Raw genomic sequence first — 19,379 nt, 5'->3', positions numbered from 1 at the left:
ATTTACTGTGGCTACAAAGTTTTCTTTGACAATCCACCTCTATTCCAAATTCTATTTGGTGTATACAGGGTTTTAAATCCAAATAGTGCCATGACAACAATGCAATAAAGTCGGAAACCATTATACAGCTTCATTTTGTTCTTAGGAACTGCACAACCTATTTTAGAAATGCAGTCTAACTATACTACACAACAGCATCATCATCACTTGTCACATTCCTTGTTTGTTTATTTCGTAACATAACTATGGAAAAATATATCTGCAACCAAAATGGTGCTACAAGGCAATTGAAATTTCCCTAAGTGGGTTTTATGAATTTATCACCCTGTATACCCTTTTGTTGAGTATAGGTATCAGTTAGCCGTTAGAGAGAATAGGAATGGGCAGTGTACAAAATAATTCATGTGGGATTTGTATAATTTGTAAATCATCATTTTAATAATTTTATAATCAACATAACTACAAGCGTCTAGCTACAAATTTAAATCAAAATTATAACATACCTAATATCAGAAAACATTCAAAAGCTTCATTTTAGTGTGAACACCTTTACAGCCGTCCAGCGTTACATTAAAATTCTTCACTATCTGCTCCATGTTGGCCACATTGTGATACCCCAATTCATACGTTATGCATAATTTCAGATGATCCTCAGTTAGTGGCTCGAATTTAATAAATTCTTTATAAGCATCTATGTCACTAAAAGCCTCTCTCAGCTCAAACTCAAAGAAAGCTGCGTTTGAATTCTTCATTAAATTCTTTTCAATGTTATCATAATTGTAGATCAGAATAACAGTTATATTCTTCTTTAAATATTCACTTTTATCAATAACATTTTTTATGTGCTCCTTGATATGGAAGTCATTGCGTGATAAGTCATCAACAATCAATATGGAGGACTTACAAAAGGACATACCTAATAACAAATCATCCGGAAATGTCTCCATGAAACTAGGCATCAAGTAGTGGTAAACATTTGTCATGTTCCACACTTCTTCAAACATCAGAGTGGTAGCATATGTCTTTCCAACTCCTGTACCACCATATAGAAATAAGATCTTGCTATTTACTCGAGCATCCAGTGATCTTGATATTAACTCAATAGCCCTCTTTTGCCCATACAATTGTCTACTAAGTATCTCTTTCATATTAGTTGTATCTAATCCTTCACAACACGTGAATGTATTCTGATATACTAACGCACATGCGAAGAGTACAAATAAAACTGAAAGTTTTACCAATAGGCATGATCCTATTGTCTTTTTTGGCTGCATAATAATATGGTACTTCTTAACATTTTGGAAGCCTTTTGCTTCACTGTCACAAACTGAAACTGGGTTCATATTTTCCATTACAGGTTCTTGTTTAATAAGAGTTGTAAAAAATGTTATAGGAGAAGACGATCTTGAAATAGTTTTTCGGTCTTCAGGTTCAGAATGTGTATCGTCCATATTCTTGATGGTATTGGAGCTTAAATCTACGTCCATTGGCTCGTAACTTACATCCAAATTTTGAGAATCCATATGTAATCGATTTCTTCTATGTGCAATTCAGTCTTCAAATTAAACATAACATAACATTACACATGAGATAACTTGCTGTCAAAACTTTCAAAAACAACGGAATGCTTGAGTTTAAATAAGTAGCTACTGATTATTAAATTCTAGAGATCAGAGATTGACATTCATTAATATAAAATGAAAATATTTATATGTTTCTTGTTTCAAAGATTATACAGACATATTTTTTAATTATCATCAGATTTGAAGAAAAACATTAATAAATATTTTTTTGCGTACAGAATAAATCAATGCCTTACTTCGTAAATGATCTGGCTGTCAAAACCACAGATAAAGCAAGATACAACTTTAAAGGTTGGTATCACCGTACATTTTCTAAAATTTCTGTTTCCATGGCGACAGGGGCGCCATATCGGCTTTTGGGAGTGGCGAACGGGGCAACCGCCTGGGGCCTCGCGCTTGCGGGGACCCTCGCGGAATAGGCTGAGTCGTTTTTTACGTGAAACATGAGTAGAGTCAATGCAGAAGTTATCTAAGTCGGACTCTTAAACGTCCGTAAAAATATCTATTAATTGCAAAAAAAAAGAGTTGTAAAAAAGTGTCATGACACGATCGCTTATTATATTTTTGCAATCATTTTTAATGAAGTCAAAATTTTGTTATGCTGCGCCGCCTCGAGAACCTACTACCATAGTGCGAGGCCACCAGTGGCCACTTTTCGGCAACTTGGTAGCAACTTTTCGCGGTAGGCCCCCAGATAATCGTTTTCCGGTTCACGGAAAATCAGCACATCGTTAACAATATTTAATTTGTAAAAAATACTTTGTCTCTTATTGCTAAAAATAGTTAATGGTTGTATTTTTTTGCACATGAAATGATAAGCTAGTTAAGCTACTAACACCGCTGTCACGTATATTGCCTTTCAATGGTCACTTGCTCTCTTTGTATTCGTGGTATTGCCAGTAGTGACGTTGTATAGCCAGCCAACTGAGCCAACGTATCAACATCAACGTTGATAATATTTTTTCCAAACAAGAACTAACTTTATATATTGTGAGATTTAACAACCAACATTTGATACCACGTACATACCAAGCCAATGAACGCTCGAACGACAGCTTCCTTCCTTTCCTTCACTCGTTGGCTTTCGAAGGTACATCCGATCTACACACCAACCAAACGAACGCCAACTAACGATCGTTGATATTCACTAAAACATACAGACAGGTTTAACAAAGGTCGACGAATTCTTTTCGCTCACATAATTATGTTGCTGTTTTTTAACTTATTAAAAAAAGGAATGATATAAAGTGTTTTCAAGTCCTAAAATTATCAAAAGCTTTGTTTTGGAGTATTTTTCTATAATAAGAAACCACACTAAGAGTTAGGTCCTACGTATTCGTTAACCATCGATTCAAGTGACAGTATTTATTTATTTCCGTAAGTTGATAGCAATCCAAGAAAATTAATCTAACGAAGTGAATTAACATGTGATCGGCATATTCGAATGTCATAAAATTAGTTGTTGATAGGTGGCGCTTTCGTCGTGCTACAGACGGTATTGAGCTTTTTGTATCAAGACTAGAGCGCCAGCTACAATCTGTGCCATCCTGCCATGCCATCTGTGGTCATGCATTTTGGTTGACATGTCCTTAGGGTCATTGTGCTCATGCCAAAACCAAAAGTAACGTTAATTTCGAAATGACCGACAAAAATCTTAGCCCACCAAATAGTTCTGTATCTACTCCGCCAACATATAAAAAAGTGCGAAATCCCTTTGATAGAGTACTGATCGATAAATTACACAAACCAATATGCAGGTGGGTGAAATTCCAGTAATGTTATAAAAAAAACTTCGTTGCAAGCTGCGTAGCTAACGTTTTACTTTTGCATATTTTTATATCTGCATTTTCGTTATTAGTTGACACTGTTATGTTAAATATTCAGGAAAGTTATGAAATATTTTTTACAGTCCTTCAATGTGCAAAATTTATAAGAAAGAACGGCGGGGATCGTTCCGTTGGGATATAGACCAGGCATGTACGTTACAGCCGACGGACATAGTCGCATGCAGCAGTCAGTTCGAGCCTTCCCCCGACCCTAATTTAGATCAAATAGCTGAGGAGGCTACAGAAATGTGAGTATTGTATTGTAACAAATGTGAGTATTGTCATGTGGTCTTTAGATGTTAAAATCCGTCTTAAGACTGTCGCTACGCTACATGAGATTTCAGTCTGTGTTCATGGGCTAAGGTCAAATATTAATTGTCACTGTAAACAGGCAGGGTGTATCATTCCTAATGCCTTAAAGTTGGTTACTCATTTCAACCCTGATTACATTGGGTGTTGTTATTAAACAACCACCACAATAAGTTTCTGGCATAAATTTCATTTTTGGTAAAAGATTTTATTGCTGACTGTACTTTTCTTACCACAGGCAGCTAATACTCATTGAGACAATTCTAAAAACCCGAAAGACAATTAGGTTGCGTTGTTTCATTACAGAGTTCCTATGGCCACCTCCTGTCTCCATCATCAGGTTAGTGCAATGGTACCATAATATTGCATTGTCACCCGGCTTAGATATGTATGCAAATTTACAGCATTATCGGAAATTGGGAAGCGTGTCAAATTTATAGCTTCCAAGATTTGATCCATACTACCAAACCAACATAATAACGGCAAGTTACATAAAAACTTGTAAAAAGGTGTAGATTGCCAATATTTGGGAGGCTGACTAACTTTAGGCTAGGTTTTACTACCTTTGTGAAGAAAGCTGCCATATATCTTCATTCAGGTGTGAAGAATATTACTTGAGTGTCACAATTGTATGGCAAAGAAGATTGGTATTGGTACTCAATTTTGTGATGAACTTGTAGTTGTAGTACCAGACTTATGATTGAGTGGTTTTGCAGTAAGTACAAATATGTATGCAGGGGTGCCTAGCTAATAGCTTTGCTGACTGTACATGTTTTTGTGTATTCCCTGTGACCAACACCATACAAGAGGCAGGCACAGATGAGAATGATTTTTATGTAGCGCCTATTACCATCTGTGCCTGGTGGGGGCAGACGGAAAAAACACCATTTTTTTGTTGCACTTTATTGCCACCTGAACTATATTCTATTAAAATTTAAGAGAGAATATCTTATATTGATTTAAACCAACATGTTTTTCGTTCATAGTTTTAAGTCCCATATTCGCTTTAAAACTAGGGAATATCTTGTCAGTGCAGTTCCTTCCAGTCATTTCTTCCAATACAAATGATTTCACCTCTTAGTAGTACGCATCAAAAGTAGTGGATCAGCCTATGCATCAAAAATATCTACCATTCTATAATAACTTAACAAAAAGAGACGTCTATATGTTGAACAATTAGACTGTAGCAGATGAAGCAAAATTCTTTTCATTGTCTTGTTTCTGACCGAGAGGTGAGATGTCATGCTTTTATGTCTTCTATCAAATAAATAAAAAAGAGTTCAGTGCTATTGTATGTTTTTCTAGCTGTAGATTATTTTAACATGAGATAAATTAAAAACAAAATTTCATCTCATACAGAAAGCTCCACTCCATCACATTTATTGGGGACAAAAACAAGACAATGAAAATAATTATAACTGTAGAGATATCTATTTGGAAAGGTATTCCAGAATGGCAGATACTTTTGGTACCTTGTTTTATGTGCTATTATTGATGCTGACTTTACACCTACACTGTAGTGGAGTGGTTCTTAACTGATGGACCGCTGACCATAGGTTATCCCTGGAATCATCTGCCTGTAAATTTATAAATAGAAATGAAAGTTTAACCACTAATGAAGAAGTTGACCCCGGGTATGTCCTTAACTATGTCCAAAAGAGAGGTATGGGTATTGTGAATGTCATCTCGCTTTGTGTGGTAGGGCACAGATCAGCAGATGTCATTCCAGATCTAGAGCAGAGCCCAACTGGGGAAGTACCTCCACCTTACAGAAAACCGCAGCGAAATAACACTAGACCCTACTCATAGTGTTGTATTCCTGCCGGTGAGTGAGGTTGCCAGAGCTCAATGAGGGTGCGGAGCATTAGGGTCGGCAACGCGCATGTAAATCCTCTGGAGTTGCAGGCGTCCATAGGCTACGGATGCTGCTTACCATCAGGCGGACCGTATGCAATGCGTAGAAGAGAGGTGGGTAAATATTTTATTTCATTTTCAGATTCTTTTCGCAAGAAATGGTAATGCCAAGTCCAATGGAGTCCTCAAAGAAGAAACCACAACTTATGCCTCTTGCTGAAAGTGAGAAGCTGATTGAAAGCTTTAAAGACAGCACTGTGATTTTGAAAGATGGTAAGTAGGTCATTATTCCACTTTAAAATTAAATAAATAAATATTTGGGAACAATCTTGCACAGATCAGAAGTATGTATACAAACGCTCTTGCTAAAAGCGACGAAACATCTTGTAAACGGTTTTCCTTATAAATGGTCTTATCCAAATTTACCTTAGACATATTTTTTAATTTGTTTACTGCAATGAAAAGCTATGACGTGCTTTACCAGTTTCAGCTCAGACCACCCTCAGTTTACCTCCAGAACTACCTCCAGAGTTAGAGAAAATATTAGCTCCATACTTCACATTCAATCAGGTAATAATATATACATACTAAGTTCTCCTATATTTATTTACCTTTCATATGTGTGATGGTCAAAATTCATCGCTTCTGTACAGAGCTGAAAAAAAAACGTAGAAAAAAGAATACAAAAAGATGACTAAGAATTTGGTCAGCATCCGTATAATTCACAGTACAGACAAGATATTAAATAAGTGAAATCCTTTGCAAGGATCACTTGTAAAGATCTCAATATCCTGATTTATTATTATTACTTTGTAAGCAGATTAAAGTGCCCACCAAAACATCAAAAATCAGTGGACTGTTTCGCGCGTTTTTTGTGGTTATTACTAAAACAATTAGTACCTTTTTTTATACTACGTCGGTGGCAAAAAAGCATACGGCCCGCCTGATGGTAAGCAGTCTCCGTAGCCTATGTACGCCAGCAACTCCGGAGGAGTTTCATGCGCGTTGCCGACCTAACAACCCTCCCTCCCCTCGTTGAGCTCTGGCAACCTTATTCACTGGCAGGAACACAACACTGAGTAGGGTCTAGTGTTATTTGGCTGCGGTTTTCTGTAAGGTGGACATACTTCCCCAGTTGGGCTCTGCTGTGGCTATAACCGCAAAAATCAAAGTTCGTCAATTGCGGCCATTTTTCTGCACCAGAGGCTTTAGACTACTGGAACTAAAGCCATCGCTACTTATCAATGAAGGCGACAAAAGCTTTATTTATAGAGGTCATATACTGAAGAAAAAGTTAGCAAGCCCTCCGGTGGCGGAGGCAGGAATCGAACCGGCAAGCTGCCTTCGCCATAGACCTCCAGGCTATTTCAGCTCTTTTAAGTAGTGTGACTACTTAAAAGACACAAATCCAAACATTTATTAAAATAATTTGATTTGTTCCCTAAGTTGAAACATTTGTTCCAAGACAACTAGGCCCTCAGTTCTCATCTCGACATTACAGGGCCGAGACATCTTCGGCGAGTACGAAATCACTGCAAACGGTTCGCTGCGTCGCAAGTTGTTCTTCGAGCATAGCGACATCGGGCACCATAGCGAGTGCGATTCGGAACAAACTGATGACGAGCATCATGACCCTCAGCCGCCGTCGAGTTTCGAGCCGCACAACCCGGTCACGGTCAGCCCAGACTTGGTGAGTGAGAGCGAGAAACTTGTCACACTGGCGTCACATATCGGGTCGGAATAAACAGATGACGAACATCACGGTGCTCGGCTGCCATCGAGCTTCGAGGCGCACGACCCGTTCACATCCAGCCCGGATTTGGTGAGTGAGTGAGAGAAACTTGTCACACTGGCGTCACATAGCGGGTGCGATTCGGAACCAACCGATGACGAACATCACGGCGCTCGGCCGCCATCGAGCTTCGAGACGCACGACCCGGTCACGTTCAGTTCTGACTTGGTGAGTGAGACGGCTAATAGATAGAAACGGTTCACACAGCAGTGGGGATCAAACTGATGATGAACATCACGATGTCGAATTACTATAACTAAACTGTTGGGGGTAACTCCACCCCGCCTTACGGTCAGTAGGGGCCTTAACCTTCGCGAGGCCCAGGCGGTCCTTGTATAAATCTGCTCTGCGAGGCCCTTGTCAACATGTGACCGGGTTGATGCGACAGGCCACTGCCCTGCTCGCCTACCCCTAAGGCCGCGACTGCTTACGGTATTGTAGCTGCCCCATCGCATACATTCCGTAGCCTTGCTTCCGCTGCGTACACACGTAGACACGCTCGTGTAAACGCCTGTTGTAATGTTTGGAATTGTATGTCAGCTATCAGATTGTATATACTCCGTAAACATAACGAGACAACAACGCGACCGCTGACATGCTTCTATTAACGATGAGAGTATTTTTAACAGGGATACATGCAAAATGAGTAAATTAAAACAGTATGCATATATAATAAGCTAGTAGGTACAAACTACCGTGTGTCATATGATTTATTATATTATGAGTATAAAACACGTGTAAATCAAAACAATAATAACAGAGCAACCAGACAAGGCATGCCATAACTCACAATCTTTTACGTAAATATTAAAACTGCTGTTTTAAATCAACATCTTTAATTACTTACCGTAATACCATGAGTTACGTGTGATTGTGTGTGGGTGTCCTCACTACTCTCATAGACACACTACAATATTCTCATTTTTTTATTCAGTGTATTTTCTTTTCTTTTTGTAAGAATTCGATATGTTTTCTGAATGAGCTACGTATTTGTATGATTCGATGTACATGTATATTTTTTAATCAAACTATAAACAAAGGTAGCTACAGTATATAATTGCATGATTTCTATAGTAATCTAAATTGTATTTTTTGCATAAGATGCATGTTTTGAAAAGATGTGTCCCGCTGAGTTTCTTGCCGGTCCATATTGGGATACCCTCATCCTATTGAGGGAGGATTTAAATCTTCTCGGGTCAGAGGTGTAGGGTTAGAGCCGGTGTAGCTTTATTTGACGTTCTCGTTCATAAGCGCATTGTAATTTAAAACTAGTTGAATAATAAATTATCTTTATCTGATAACTCTTTATCTTTACTTTTCAAAGTTTTGTACGATGTTGTAATGATATAACTATACATTTTATTTATTATTTATTTAACCTTTATTGCACAATACAAAAAAGTACAAATGGCGGACTTAATGCCTTAAGGCATTCTCTACCAGTCAACCATTGGGCCAAACAGAAACTTACAATTGGTGCGGAAAAGAAAATCAGGACAGAGAGATAAAAGTCACTATCTAAACATTTTGTTTACGTATAAGGATTTGTTTTGAGAAATGCACATAAATATTTGTACGGTTGAGGAAATTGTTTCTATAGCAATCTGCGATTCAAGTTTTGGTTGTACAGTTAGCTGCAGAAAAAAGTGACCCCCCCCCCCTCTTGCATAGTATTGCTGACTGTACATACTTATGCTAAGAGCTGATGTCCAATGTAAAGTGAATCGTAAAATGCTAAAGAATCAATTTCCTCGACCGTACGTTGCGTGTTGTGTTGTCTACGTATTTAAGTTTGTATACAACACTAGCTTCTACCTGCGTGTTTGTCTGCGTAGAGATGATATCCGTGATAACAACTATCCTACGTCCTTCCCCTGGTTCATCTATATATCAAATTTCATTAAAATTGTTTCAGCGGTTTGCGTGAAAAGTTAATAGACTTTACAAATATTTATTCACTTCTCTCTATCTCTCGAATTCGCAGTTTTTTATCATTATATTATAAAATCTAGACACGCGATAGTTTACTTATATATAATAACCATATTTTTCTATATTACTTTTCTAAACTTTGGTATGTTGGTAAAAACTAGCCAAGTCAAATCGTTTATAATTACTCAACACAGAAGTTGGCACCCATGTAATCTCCGTTCTATTGTCGGCGAGTCAACAACGACACATATTCTTAATATTGTACTTAGCTCTCATTTCACATTGGTTTTTGTTGGGATATCATGTATTTATTTTATTAAACCCATTCAACAAGCTAATGACATTATTGCTTACGTCAAAGCTAAGTAAAAAATAGTGAAACAAACTCATGTCTTATACACAAAATATTAAATTTCCTTTTTTTATCTTTTTTCAGTACAAAGATTTAGTTAAAAAAGGCATGAAGCGAACATTCGACACGCCTGTAGGAAAAGGCCAGTCCCACTGCAAGCTACACAACAAAATCCTCGACGTTATAGATTTTGGAGACCACTGCATAAGTCCTATACATTTCAACACTCCACCTAAGAGGCTCGACCAGCAATCATCGATGTCATCGTTCGCTTCGGTGTCTATATCACCGGTCACTAAAGTCACTTCTAGTGATGAAGAGGTAATATATAACACTTTGCTAACCATTACCTCAGCCTTGAATAGTACAAAACTCTGCCAAAGAGGCTCACCCAACAGCCTTCGACGTCATAGTTCGCTTCAACGTATATTATAACTGGTCACTAAAATCAATTGGACGACCGGTTTGGCTTAGTGGGTAGACCCTGCCTACGAAGCTGATGGTCCCGGGTTCAAATCCTGGTAAGGGCATTTATTCTTGTGATGAGCATGGATATTTGTTCCTGAGTCATGGGTGTTTTCTATGTATTTAAGTATTTATAAATATTTATATATTATATATATCGTTGTCTAAGTACCCTCAACACAAGCCTTATTGAGCTTACTGTGGGACTTAGTTAATTTGTGTAATATTGTCCTATAATATTTATTTATATATATTTATTTACTTCCAGTGATGAAGGGGTAATACAAGTCCCTCATATAACATTTTAGAGACAATTACCTAAGCCCTATAGAGTGCAACATTCCACCAAAGAGGCTCGATCAGCAGTCTTCGACGTCATAGTTCGCTTCAACATCTTTTATCACCGGTCACTAAAGTCACTTCTAGTGATGAAGAGGTATACATCATATAACATTTTGGAGACCATTGTCTAAGCCCTATACAGATCAACAGCCCATCGAAGAGGTTCGATCAGCAGTCATTCACGCCATCGTTCGCTTCAACCTCTATATCACTGGTCACTAAAGTCACTTCTATGAAGAAGTAAGTCCCGGACTACACAGACCCGCATCATGAAGCGCTTACGTCTTCGTAACGAAGTCATCACAAATAAATATGTGCAGTTTTACTTGTCCAATTCAACGACGCAAGTAGCGCTACTGGGTTGAATCCTACACAACTAGTACAGATCTTCTTCTCTTAGCGCTCGCGCTCTCATACCTACCAAAATTAGTACGGGAGGGCGTAACTATGCTGGCAGCGAGTTGTGGAGTTGTCTTATATGTTGTTAAGTTGATCCGTGAGGTAAGTATACCACACGGCTGTGTGCTTCATCTGCATTGGTTTACCTACAAATTTGATGGATGTCTGTCTCGATCCCATACGTTTGAATAGGCCACTAAGGGCCGCTTTCATTCGCCTGTTCTGAATGCACCTTTTGGCGAACCCATGCGACTGATCGTCATTATATTTTTTACAGATTTATTTATATTTTATATTTAAATTTATATATACTATTATTTCAACAAAAAACCCAAAATTACACGTACTTATAACTACCTAACCTAAAACCTGTTCTGTGTCATGCCCAGTCCAAAAGTCCCCATCACAGTTGCAGCGTTGCCGCGCTGTATGGCGATGGAGATCTGTTGGACCAGCCAAGACCCAGAACGGGTGTCGTTACCCCTCTCTCAGCCGCTGATCCAGTTCCCTGAACAATTCGCACGCCTCACTGCAACATGTTCTGGCTGTTTTGACAGCACACACTAGTAGCAGCGTTTTACAGATTTCGAGGATCATACGATAAATTTTAATCGCTTTTGTATTTTACAGAAAAACAACTTCACCTCGCCCGAATCCGAGGCCATGGCGACATGTTTAGACTGCATCGCCTCCGACTCGGATCCTGACAGCGGCAAGAAAGGCCGCTGCTTCTGCAAGTCCACGCCCAACATTAGCTTAAAACGTAGTGCTTCGCTGAAGGTACTTCATTTATCTTTACTTAGACGTTTTATTTTATTTTTATTTTTTATTACATACATGGAAAACCAACAGCTTTAAACATTTCTATACGATATAATAGAAATACAGAGCTAATTACAGGTTCTCACTTATAAACAATTTAATTTAACATAAAATATCAAATATAATAAAATTGCAGTTCAGTTACACACACAAGTGCCTACCTACAGCACAAGCCAAGGTTAGTGTGTACAGCAAGCTGCAAAACTGCATAGACATATAATGAATGGAATTCATTCATAAAGTAGCCATGCAATTCCACCACTGACTGTACAAAATTGAACAAAAATCCAAAATACAATAAAATCTAAATTTACCTACGAAACCTACGTACCTATGTAATTACATAGTAATAGTAAGCCGAGCATAGTACCTATTAGTTTTACACAGCATAATTCCGAATTCCGAGGCGTAAAGATATATCTCTTAATTAAAGTCTACAATGATTGTTAGGCAATGGACCTGAAAGCTCAGTACATCTCTCGGTAAATGTGCACAGAGACCTATGCAGTTGTATGAAAAACCAGAAGTCTAGCGGTACTTTAGTTCGAGGACGGCCATGGACGTCTGCAACAACAGCATCTTGAGAAGGATTTAAATTTAGTAAGAACTTGAGTCTTTTAAGTCTACATTTGAAGAACTGCAGTCGTTATTATAGAATATTGCGAGTCTTAAGTCCCGAGTCGAGTCCTTCAAAAGGACTTGAATCTTCGAACAAAGACTTCGTCCACATTTTTATAGGTTTCATCTATGAGTAACACAAAGGATTTTTTTTAATGATTTGTGCAGAGGATTTGTGAAGAATTTGAGTCTTAACCAACCCTACACTACATATGAATGTGTGAATGAGCGTCTAGATCTTGTTCATTCGTTGTTCGCTCGCACACTATCTGCGCGCTGCTTCTTGCTCATTGGTAGTCGACTAGCCGGGTCCACACAGAGCGAGCATACGCGCGAGGCAATTTCCTCACGCACAAACCGGCCAGTGTAGACGTACGCACGCGCCGCCTCGGCCGAGGCACGTCTACACTGGCGGGTTTGTGCGTGAGGAAATTGCCTCGCGCGTACGTGCTCGCTCGCTCGCTCTGTGTGGACCCGCCTAATGGCGTTCACCATATCTAGACATGCCTTACGATTATCATGTAAAAATGCCATTCGCAGTATTAATTTTTATTAATCCATAATAAAGGATTCGCCGCCGCGGAGGAAGCATTCGTTCTCGTTTGCGGGCAAGCGGAGTTTGAGTCTGTCGAGCTTGCATCGGAGTCGGTCGGTGCAGAAGCTCGACTTTAGCATGAACATGAGTGTGGACGGCTCGCTGCATGACCATTCGCAAGGTATGTACGCTTACTTACCTTATTTCTGACGTTTTCAACCAAAAGGGTACTTATCGTCGATTGTCAATAAGGCATAGACAACCGACAATGTGGTTTTTACCTTTTAGTTGTAAACGTCACATTTTATGATTTTATTTGAAAATTAGGGAATTAAGGGTTTACTCGCAAACAAAATCATCACTACTATGGAAAAAAATCGTTAATCAAAAGTAAAATGTATCAGTGACATCTCGATAATCCGGTTCTTCGATGGTCCGGTACACCCAGTAATCCGGCACTCAAATAGGGGTGCAAGTGATCATTCTATGTCCAAATTTAGTACGTGCGCTTACATTACCAGATTATCACTCTTGAATATCTTTATAAATGCCTAAAATGGATTTCATCTAGAATAGTACATTACGATACAAGTGCGAAAAATAGGAAATTCGAAACGAGTGGCGATAAATTAAAACACGACCGAAGGGAGTGTTTTAAATCGACACGAGTTGCGAATTACCTATTCGCACATGTATCGTACAACGTTTTACAGTACATATGGCCCTTTAAATGTTCGACACAGTAACATAATATGCTACTTCTCGCACTAGTGCTATAAAGTAGCCCCATATGTACTGTAAATTACTGTACAATTTTCTTTGAATTTAGTATATTAGTACCTACAGTGTATTGCTTCGAAATATTAAAAATCACATCAATCAACGAGGGTGCGGAGTATTAGGGTCGGCAACGCGCATGTAACTCCTCTGGAGTTGCAGGTGTACTAAGGCTACGGAGACCGCTTCCCATCAGGCGGGCCGTAGGTTTGTTTTCCATCGACGTAGTATTAAAAAGAAAATCAATTTCTAATTTTGATATACATAATGATATTACTGTGCCCAGCCTACAGATTGGATAGAAAAACATAAATATTTTTAGAAGAAATTAACCTTTTATACATCTACTTATTACACCTGAATAAATTTTCAGCGGATTGTGAATCTTCACCATCACCAGATGCACCCAATTCGTGGTCACTAGTCGGAGACGCCAGCGTCAGCCATTTAGAGAAAGAATCGCACAAGGAGCTCAGTCACACTAAGAGGCCTGCCAAGAAGTATAGCTTGGAAACTATGGACAATACACCTATCAAAGGAAAAACGAAGAACAGTGGGCGACATGAAATTAGCAAAATTCGGGCACCATTGACCATGACTCCAATGGATATGTCCTTAGATAATAGCTTAGATATCTCAGATAACGCCCTCAGCATGGAGGACAAGAAGATAGACTTCAACAACATTGATCTCAAATTTTTGACTGAAAATATTACTAAGTTCGATTACACTGCCACGGAAGTTACTAAGAACGCGACGGACGCAACCTCTAGCTTTAAGAAACTGGATAGTGGAATTAACGAGAACACTTTCTTTACGAACGCTTCTAGTTACTACGAATGCGCCATAAAACCCTCAGAGTTAACTATTACTAATACTAATGCGTCGGCGTTAAAAGAAATCTCTAATGTACACTGGGCAAGAGTGGACAGTGGGTTCAAAGATGAGACATCTTCAGACAATACTCAGTTTTCTACGATTGACTCGAAATCTAAAGTATTTCGCTTCACTGAGGCTAAGTTAGAAGACAAGGAAAATCTAATGACTGGAAACTTCAGCGGGTTTCTGAACCAACCTTCAAACAAAGGTGAGGTTATGTCAATGTCTGATTTGTTCCCAGATGACATGACTTTCACCTGTAACTTCTCTTCGACCCCTTCCAAAAGCAAACCCAACACTTAACAGCTAAACTGATATTTAGAATTATACTTTTAAGCATTTGAGATAAATGATTAAGGGATGATCGGTATCTCAGAAGGAATCGGTATCGAAACAAGGAAACAATCATGTCTTTTTATTGAAAATAGTACATTGTGCAACGAGGAGGGTAAGTGAACTCTTGGATACGAGGGTGGTAATTCTCGACATCTGCAGGCTGGAGGGAATTAAAGACCCGAGTTTGCAATATTCTTACCCCCGGAGTTACACACAATGTTTTTCATCACACTTGTGAAGAAAAAACTAAATTTTAAGCGAAATAATCCTTAAATACGGTGACATATCAAACATTCGTCTGCCATTTTGTATTTTCTTGACAGGTTAGGTATGGAAGGCACAGACCTATTCGGCATTCAGCCACGATTGGAAATTATGTAAAAATATTTTAAACGGCTGTTAAATAAATAGAATTAAATAATTTTAAACATAAAAAAATATTTTAAATAATAAACGTTATATAATAAATTATTTTAAAAGTAAACTTTCATGGTTCATATGAATTAGTGACAGAATTAAAAGAAAAAACTATAACTCTCTAGGGAGTTATAGCTTTTTTTCACAATCCATAACTCCCGCGGGATCAATATAGCCCTTTGTCCTTCAGTACACCTGCATGAAATAAGATCTTTTTCGAGCAAGTGTGATGAAAATACTTTTTAAAAATCTGTAACTATTTAAATGCAAAATAATGTAAATGATCGCATATTATTTATAATTGTTACTAAATTGTCGTGATTTATTTTTCAACCGTGTTTTTCAATAAAAAGACATCAGAATCGCCTACCTTCTTTCTAATGCTAAAAAACGGACTATAGATAGACAGAGATAGAGTTAAAGTTTGTACTATTGTCTGAGTTATGAATATTTATATAAAAATGTAAGTATATGACAAAGCGTAGATCCAATGAAATTAAAATTTAATTACTGGAAAACAATCTTAATAACGTAGTTATCTCATTAAACACACGCAAATGTCAGTTTTCTGTTTCTAATTCTGTAGTGTTCTGTAGTGCCAATTTTACGACTTATGAGCTTTTATAAGAAAACTTATTTTTTAGGCGTTTATGTGAATTCTAGATATTTTTTTACGTAGAATAATTATTAATGTTTTTATTGGATTATGTCTGATTTTGTGAGCTTAATGTAACACTCATTGCCAGCCTATACAATATGAACTCGGTCGTCGGGTCAAAGGTAATGTAATGAAAGAGTTAGCAGATAATAATAATGCATGAAATTTGTATTTTGTAGTTTTGATGATTGTTTACTTGAGTCAAGTAAAAATTTAATAAAGTTTTAAAGACTGAAACTAGTGAAAAATATAAATTTTTCTTGTAACTTAGTCATTGAAGTTTATCGCCCGCATTAAGCGATTAAAACTTAGAGACGCGAGTCAGAGCCAACTTCTCCACATTCTACTAAGATGCTACTATTGGGACAGTTTTGCACCTAAGTGCTCGAACTTCCTCACCAAATTTCACGAGAATCGATTACATACGAAAGCATTTTTGCCCAAGCTGAAACAGAGTCCATCTCACTCTTTCTCTCAATAACTTATTCTTTGCACGAAATGCAGTTCTTCATTTACTTCATTATAAAAAGTGCCAGTGTTTAACTAGCAAGCAACACTATACGTCAACCACACTCATAAACGATGATTTCGATTGAAGGGCACCCATCTTGCATATTAGCATCATTTAGTTGCGCTGCTATCCTGTTGCCTTCTGACCTCTTTAGTATGACTGACAGCAGACAAACATGTAGAATTGTGGTATAGTATTCTAATAATAATGTGCAGCTAAATTTAGGTTCGTTATCTAGTTAAGGATGGAGCTCGCACGAGCCATAATTGATTTAAGTTACAAACTGATACGGAAGGCAAGGCACGATTACCTTTTTCTCCCTTGGTATTTTCCCACCATTCCGAGTAAAATGCGTCCATGTCATCCCGCCATCTCCCTTGCGATCTGCCTTAACCCCACGCTTATTTTTACTTGGGTAGCAACAAGCTCGGTTCTCCATACAAACGTAGTTACAGTTACGCCTTTATTTTAAACGACTAGCTAGATTGCTCTGAAACTTGTACTTACAATAGGATAAGGTATGCCATAGTTAAAAAACACAGCGAATTTAAGATTTCATACAGAACTTGTTTTTGCTCTCTCTCTCTCTATGTCGTTTGTTTTATAAGCTGGAGCTATATACATAGATATACCTCATGTCATTGTATGTGCAAAGTTTCATTACAATCCAACACGTAGTTTTAAAATGAGTAAGAAACTCCGTTTGTATGGGAAGATGAAATTCGGCCGAACTTGCTGCGGACACTTAAATATATTTTTTTTAAACAATCACAAAATATAAACAAAAAAATCTCAATATAGATCAACTATTTTTCTCTACTTGGCTCCTATATTTAGCTTTAGTCTGTATCTTTATTCATCGGGTACTTGAAACATTTATCAGTTAACCAACCGCATAGAAAACTGCCAGGATCTGTTCCTTCATCGGCTTTAACCTTTTCATTTAATCGTGTAATGTTTTCATCTACCCTCAAAGAGCTAAATATTCGATTTCGTTTTAGGTTCTTTACTAGGGCGAAGTAATAGCAAATATTACAAAACGAAATTACTATTGATCAAATCATCCCGATATATTTCTATTAACAAAATAGCACGATAACAGCAGCTTCGTTGTTACATTGAGTAACTAATATACCGTAGTAAAACTTCTGTAAGTTTTGGCACATCAAGTGAAATTAATCAAATGGAAGCATTTTCTTGCCCAATAAAATACCTAATTGTTGTTTATTTACATTATTGTATATACCTAAAGATACAGACTATAGGCGTTGGCGACCCTTGTACAATTTCTCATATACACGGTGTATCATGCGGAACCCGAAAAATCATAACCACGCATTTCTGAGGTTAAAAGAAGGAAAAATATATTTTTTGGTTTGATCTTCTTTTTTTTTTTAATATTTGTACATTAAAATCAAATGTCATGTAAAATAAACCTGTCGCTTAAAATGTTTTTTTTCTTAATTCTTAGTTTTTGCAAAGTGTCGTTTTTCACTTTTTGCATCTATCAATAAGGATATTATGACTACGTTCAATAGTAGCAACATCGCCATCAAAAAGGCGGCTAGCACTAAGTAACAATAATGGATAACTGAAATGAGGCGAATTCCAGAAGTCTTTAATTATGATCAGGAATACACTATTAAAATCTTTCGGTTTCCTTGTGAAACACCGTGTATGTATTATCTAACATAGTCTTAGTCTGAATCAAATAACAGATAAGGGTAGAAACTCGTGTAACGGATATTCCACAATTATGAGGAGGTGCGAGCGTTGCCACATAAGAACTTCAATATCGAGTTCCCGAGATGAGGATTGAATCTTGGTATACAATAAACAATGTCCGTTCATATATCCATGAACTAGGTAATGTTTAAAATCGAAACTAAATTTGTCAATCTGTGTGCTAGATCGTTTCACGGAATCCATTTTCGGATAATATGTCACAAGGTTTGAAATACCTCCACCCCCATCCTCGCGGGAACAGCTGCTAGTATTGATGGGGATTTATATTTTCAATGTTTTTGCTATGGACGGAATGGTTTCAATTGTAAAGTTGTTACCGTAAGAATAAATTTTCGCTTATACCCCTTTTCTGTTGTGTCTGTAATAACATCGTTAAACTTAATTAGTTTATTTAGTCAATAACAGTAGGCGGATGCAAAGTCCAGTCTTATATTTGGCTTATCTTGTTGCAAAATAAACCTTTTGTAGTGGCAGCTGTACTTAATAAGGCAATTCATTGTGAAGTATTGTAATGTAAATCTGTTTATTAACTGAAAAGGTAGGTTGCTTATAGAGATCATTCGACTTATGAAACTACCCTCATAAATCATTGTAGGCACAAAGTACCTACAAAAAGGATTTATAGATGAGGACAGGGTTCTCCAAACTTTTTGATTTGAGGGCTAGGGTTAGGTCTTTATTTCCTTTTTCTTTTCACCAGATTAGAGGACTCGCGGCCATAGTTTGGGGATCCCTGGACTTACTCAGTAAGATGTGTGACATAAACGTCTGCGTCTAATGCCGGTGTGAATATCAATAATTTTAGGTGACTCCCTTTTGTATCACAAAAAATATCTTCAATAAAAAAACATATAGACACTAGTTTTTGCCCGCGACTTCGTCACGTAGAATAAGAACATCATAAGGCCTAGTAAATCCCACTCTCGACTTAATCCCCTTCTTTATTAAAAAAAAAAATATTCTACATATGTCTTTTCCTTACAATACTCAAATTATACGAAATCGGGTCAGCGCATTGACATATATATCTAAAGGTGGGCCTTACGGGCAATGAGAATGGGGCGCAGCCAATCGTGCAGTTTAATGCCACAACGCGATTGGTCGTAACTAGTTCCGTTAGACTGCACGATTGGCTCGAATTCGTGAGTGACACCACTGAACTACCGCCATTCTTAGTGCCCGTAAGGCCTGTCCTTAGATATATATGTCAATGGGTCATCGTAGGT

At 37.6% G+C, this 19,379-nt stretch overlaps 2 protein-coding genes across 2 annotated transcripts; one reads left to right on the top strand and one right to left on the bottom strand.

Annotated features, from left to right (window-relative positions):
• Window positions 1-399: 399 nt before the first annotated feature.
• Window positions 400-1,654, bottom strand: LOC133519986 (uncharacterized). The gene has a single exon (XM_061854206.1). It carries the CDS (start codon window positions 1,521-1,523, stop codon window positions 510-512), a length of 1,014 nt encoding a protein of 337 aa, XP_061710190.1. The 5' UTR covers window positions 1,524-1,654; the 3' UTR covers window positions 400-509.
• Window positions 1,655-3,002: 1,348 nt separating this feature from the next.
• Window positions 3,003-16,133, top strand: LOC133519983 (uncharacterized). The gene is made up of 9 exons (XM_061854203.1): window positions 3,003-3,340; window positions 3,493-3,657; window positions 5,715-5,845; window positions 6,057-6,142; window positions 7,074-7,262; window positions 9,733-9,969; window positions 11,485-11,634; window positions 12,863-13,010; window positions 13,980-16,133. The coding sequence occupies exons 1-9, from the start codon at window positions 3,222-3,224 to the stop codon at window positions 14,786-14,788; spliced, it is 2,034 nt and encodes a 677-aa protein (XP_061710187.1). The 5' UTR covers window positions 3,003-3,221; the 3' UTR covers window positions 14,789-16,133.
• Window positions 16,134-19,379: the final 3,246 nt, after the last annotated feature.

Source organism: Cydia pomonella, chromosome 7 (assembly GCF_033807575.1).
Source record: "Cydia pomonella isolate Wapato2018A chromosome 7, ilCydPomo1, whole genome shotgun sequence".
Classification (NCBI taxonomy): Eukaryota; Metazoa; Arthropoda; class Insecta; order Lepidoptera; family Tortricidae; genus Cydia; species Cydia pomonella.
Note: the sequence above shows the minus strand (reverse complement) of the source record. Positions and strands in the feature narration are given on the sequence as shown.

Excerpts from the sequence above, each read along its gene's own strand:
- LOC133519983 (XM_061854203.1), top strand. The coding sequence starts at position 3,222 with ATGACCGACAAAAATCTTAGCCCACCAAATAGTTCTGTATCTACTCCG. Across the intron at positions 3,658-5,714 it reads GCTGAGGAGGCTACAGAAAT|ATTCTTTTCGCAAGAAATGG; the intron begins GTGAGTATTGTA and ends TTTCATTTTCAG. Across the intron at positions 5,846-6,056 it reads CACTGTGATTTTGAAAGATG|TTTCAGCTCAGACCACCCTC; the intron begins GTAAGTAGGTCA and ends GTGCTTTACCAG.
- LOC133519986 (XM_061854206.1), bottom strand. The coding sequence starts at position 1,523 with ATGGATTCTCAAAATTTGGATGTAAGTTACGAGCCAATGGACGTAGAT.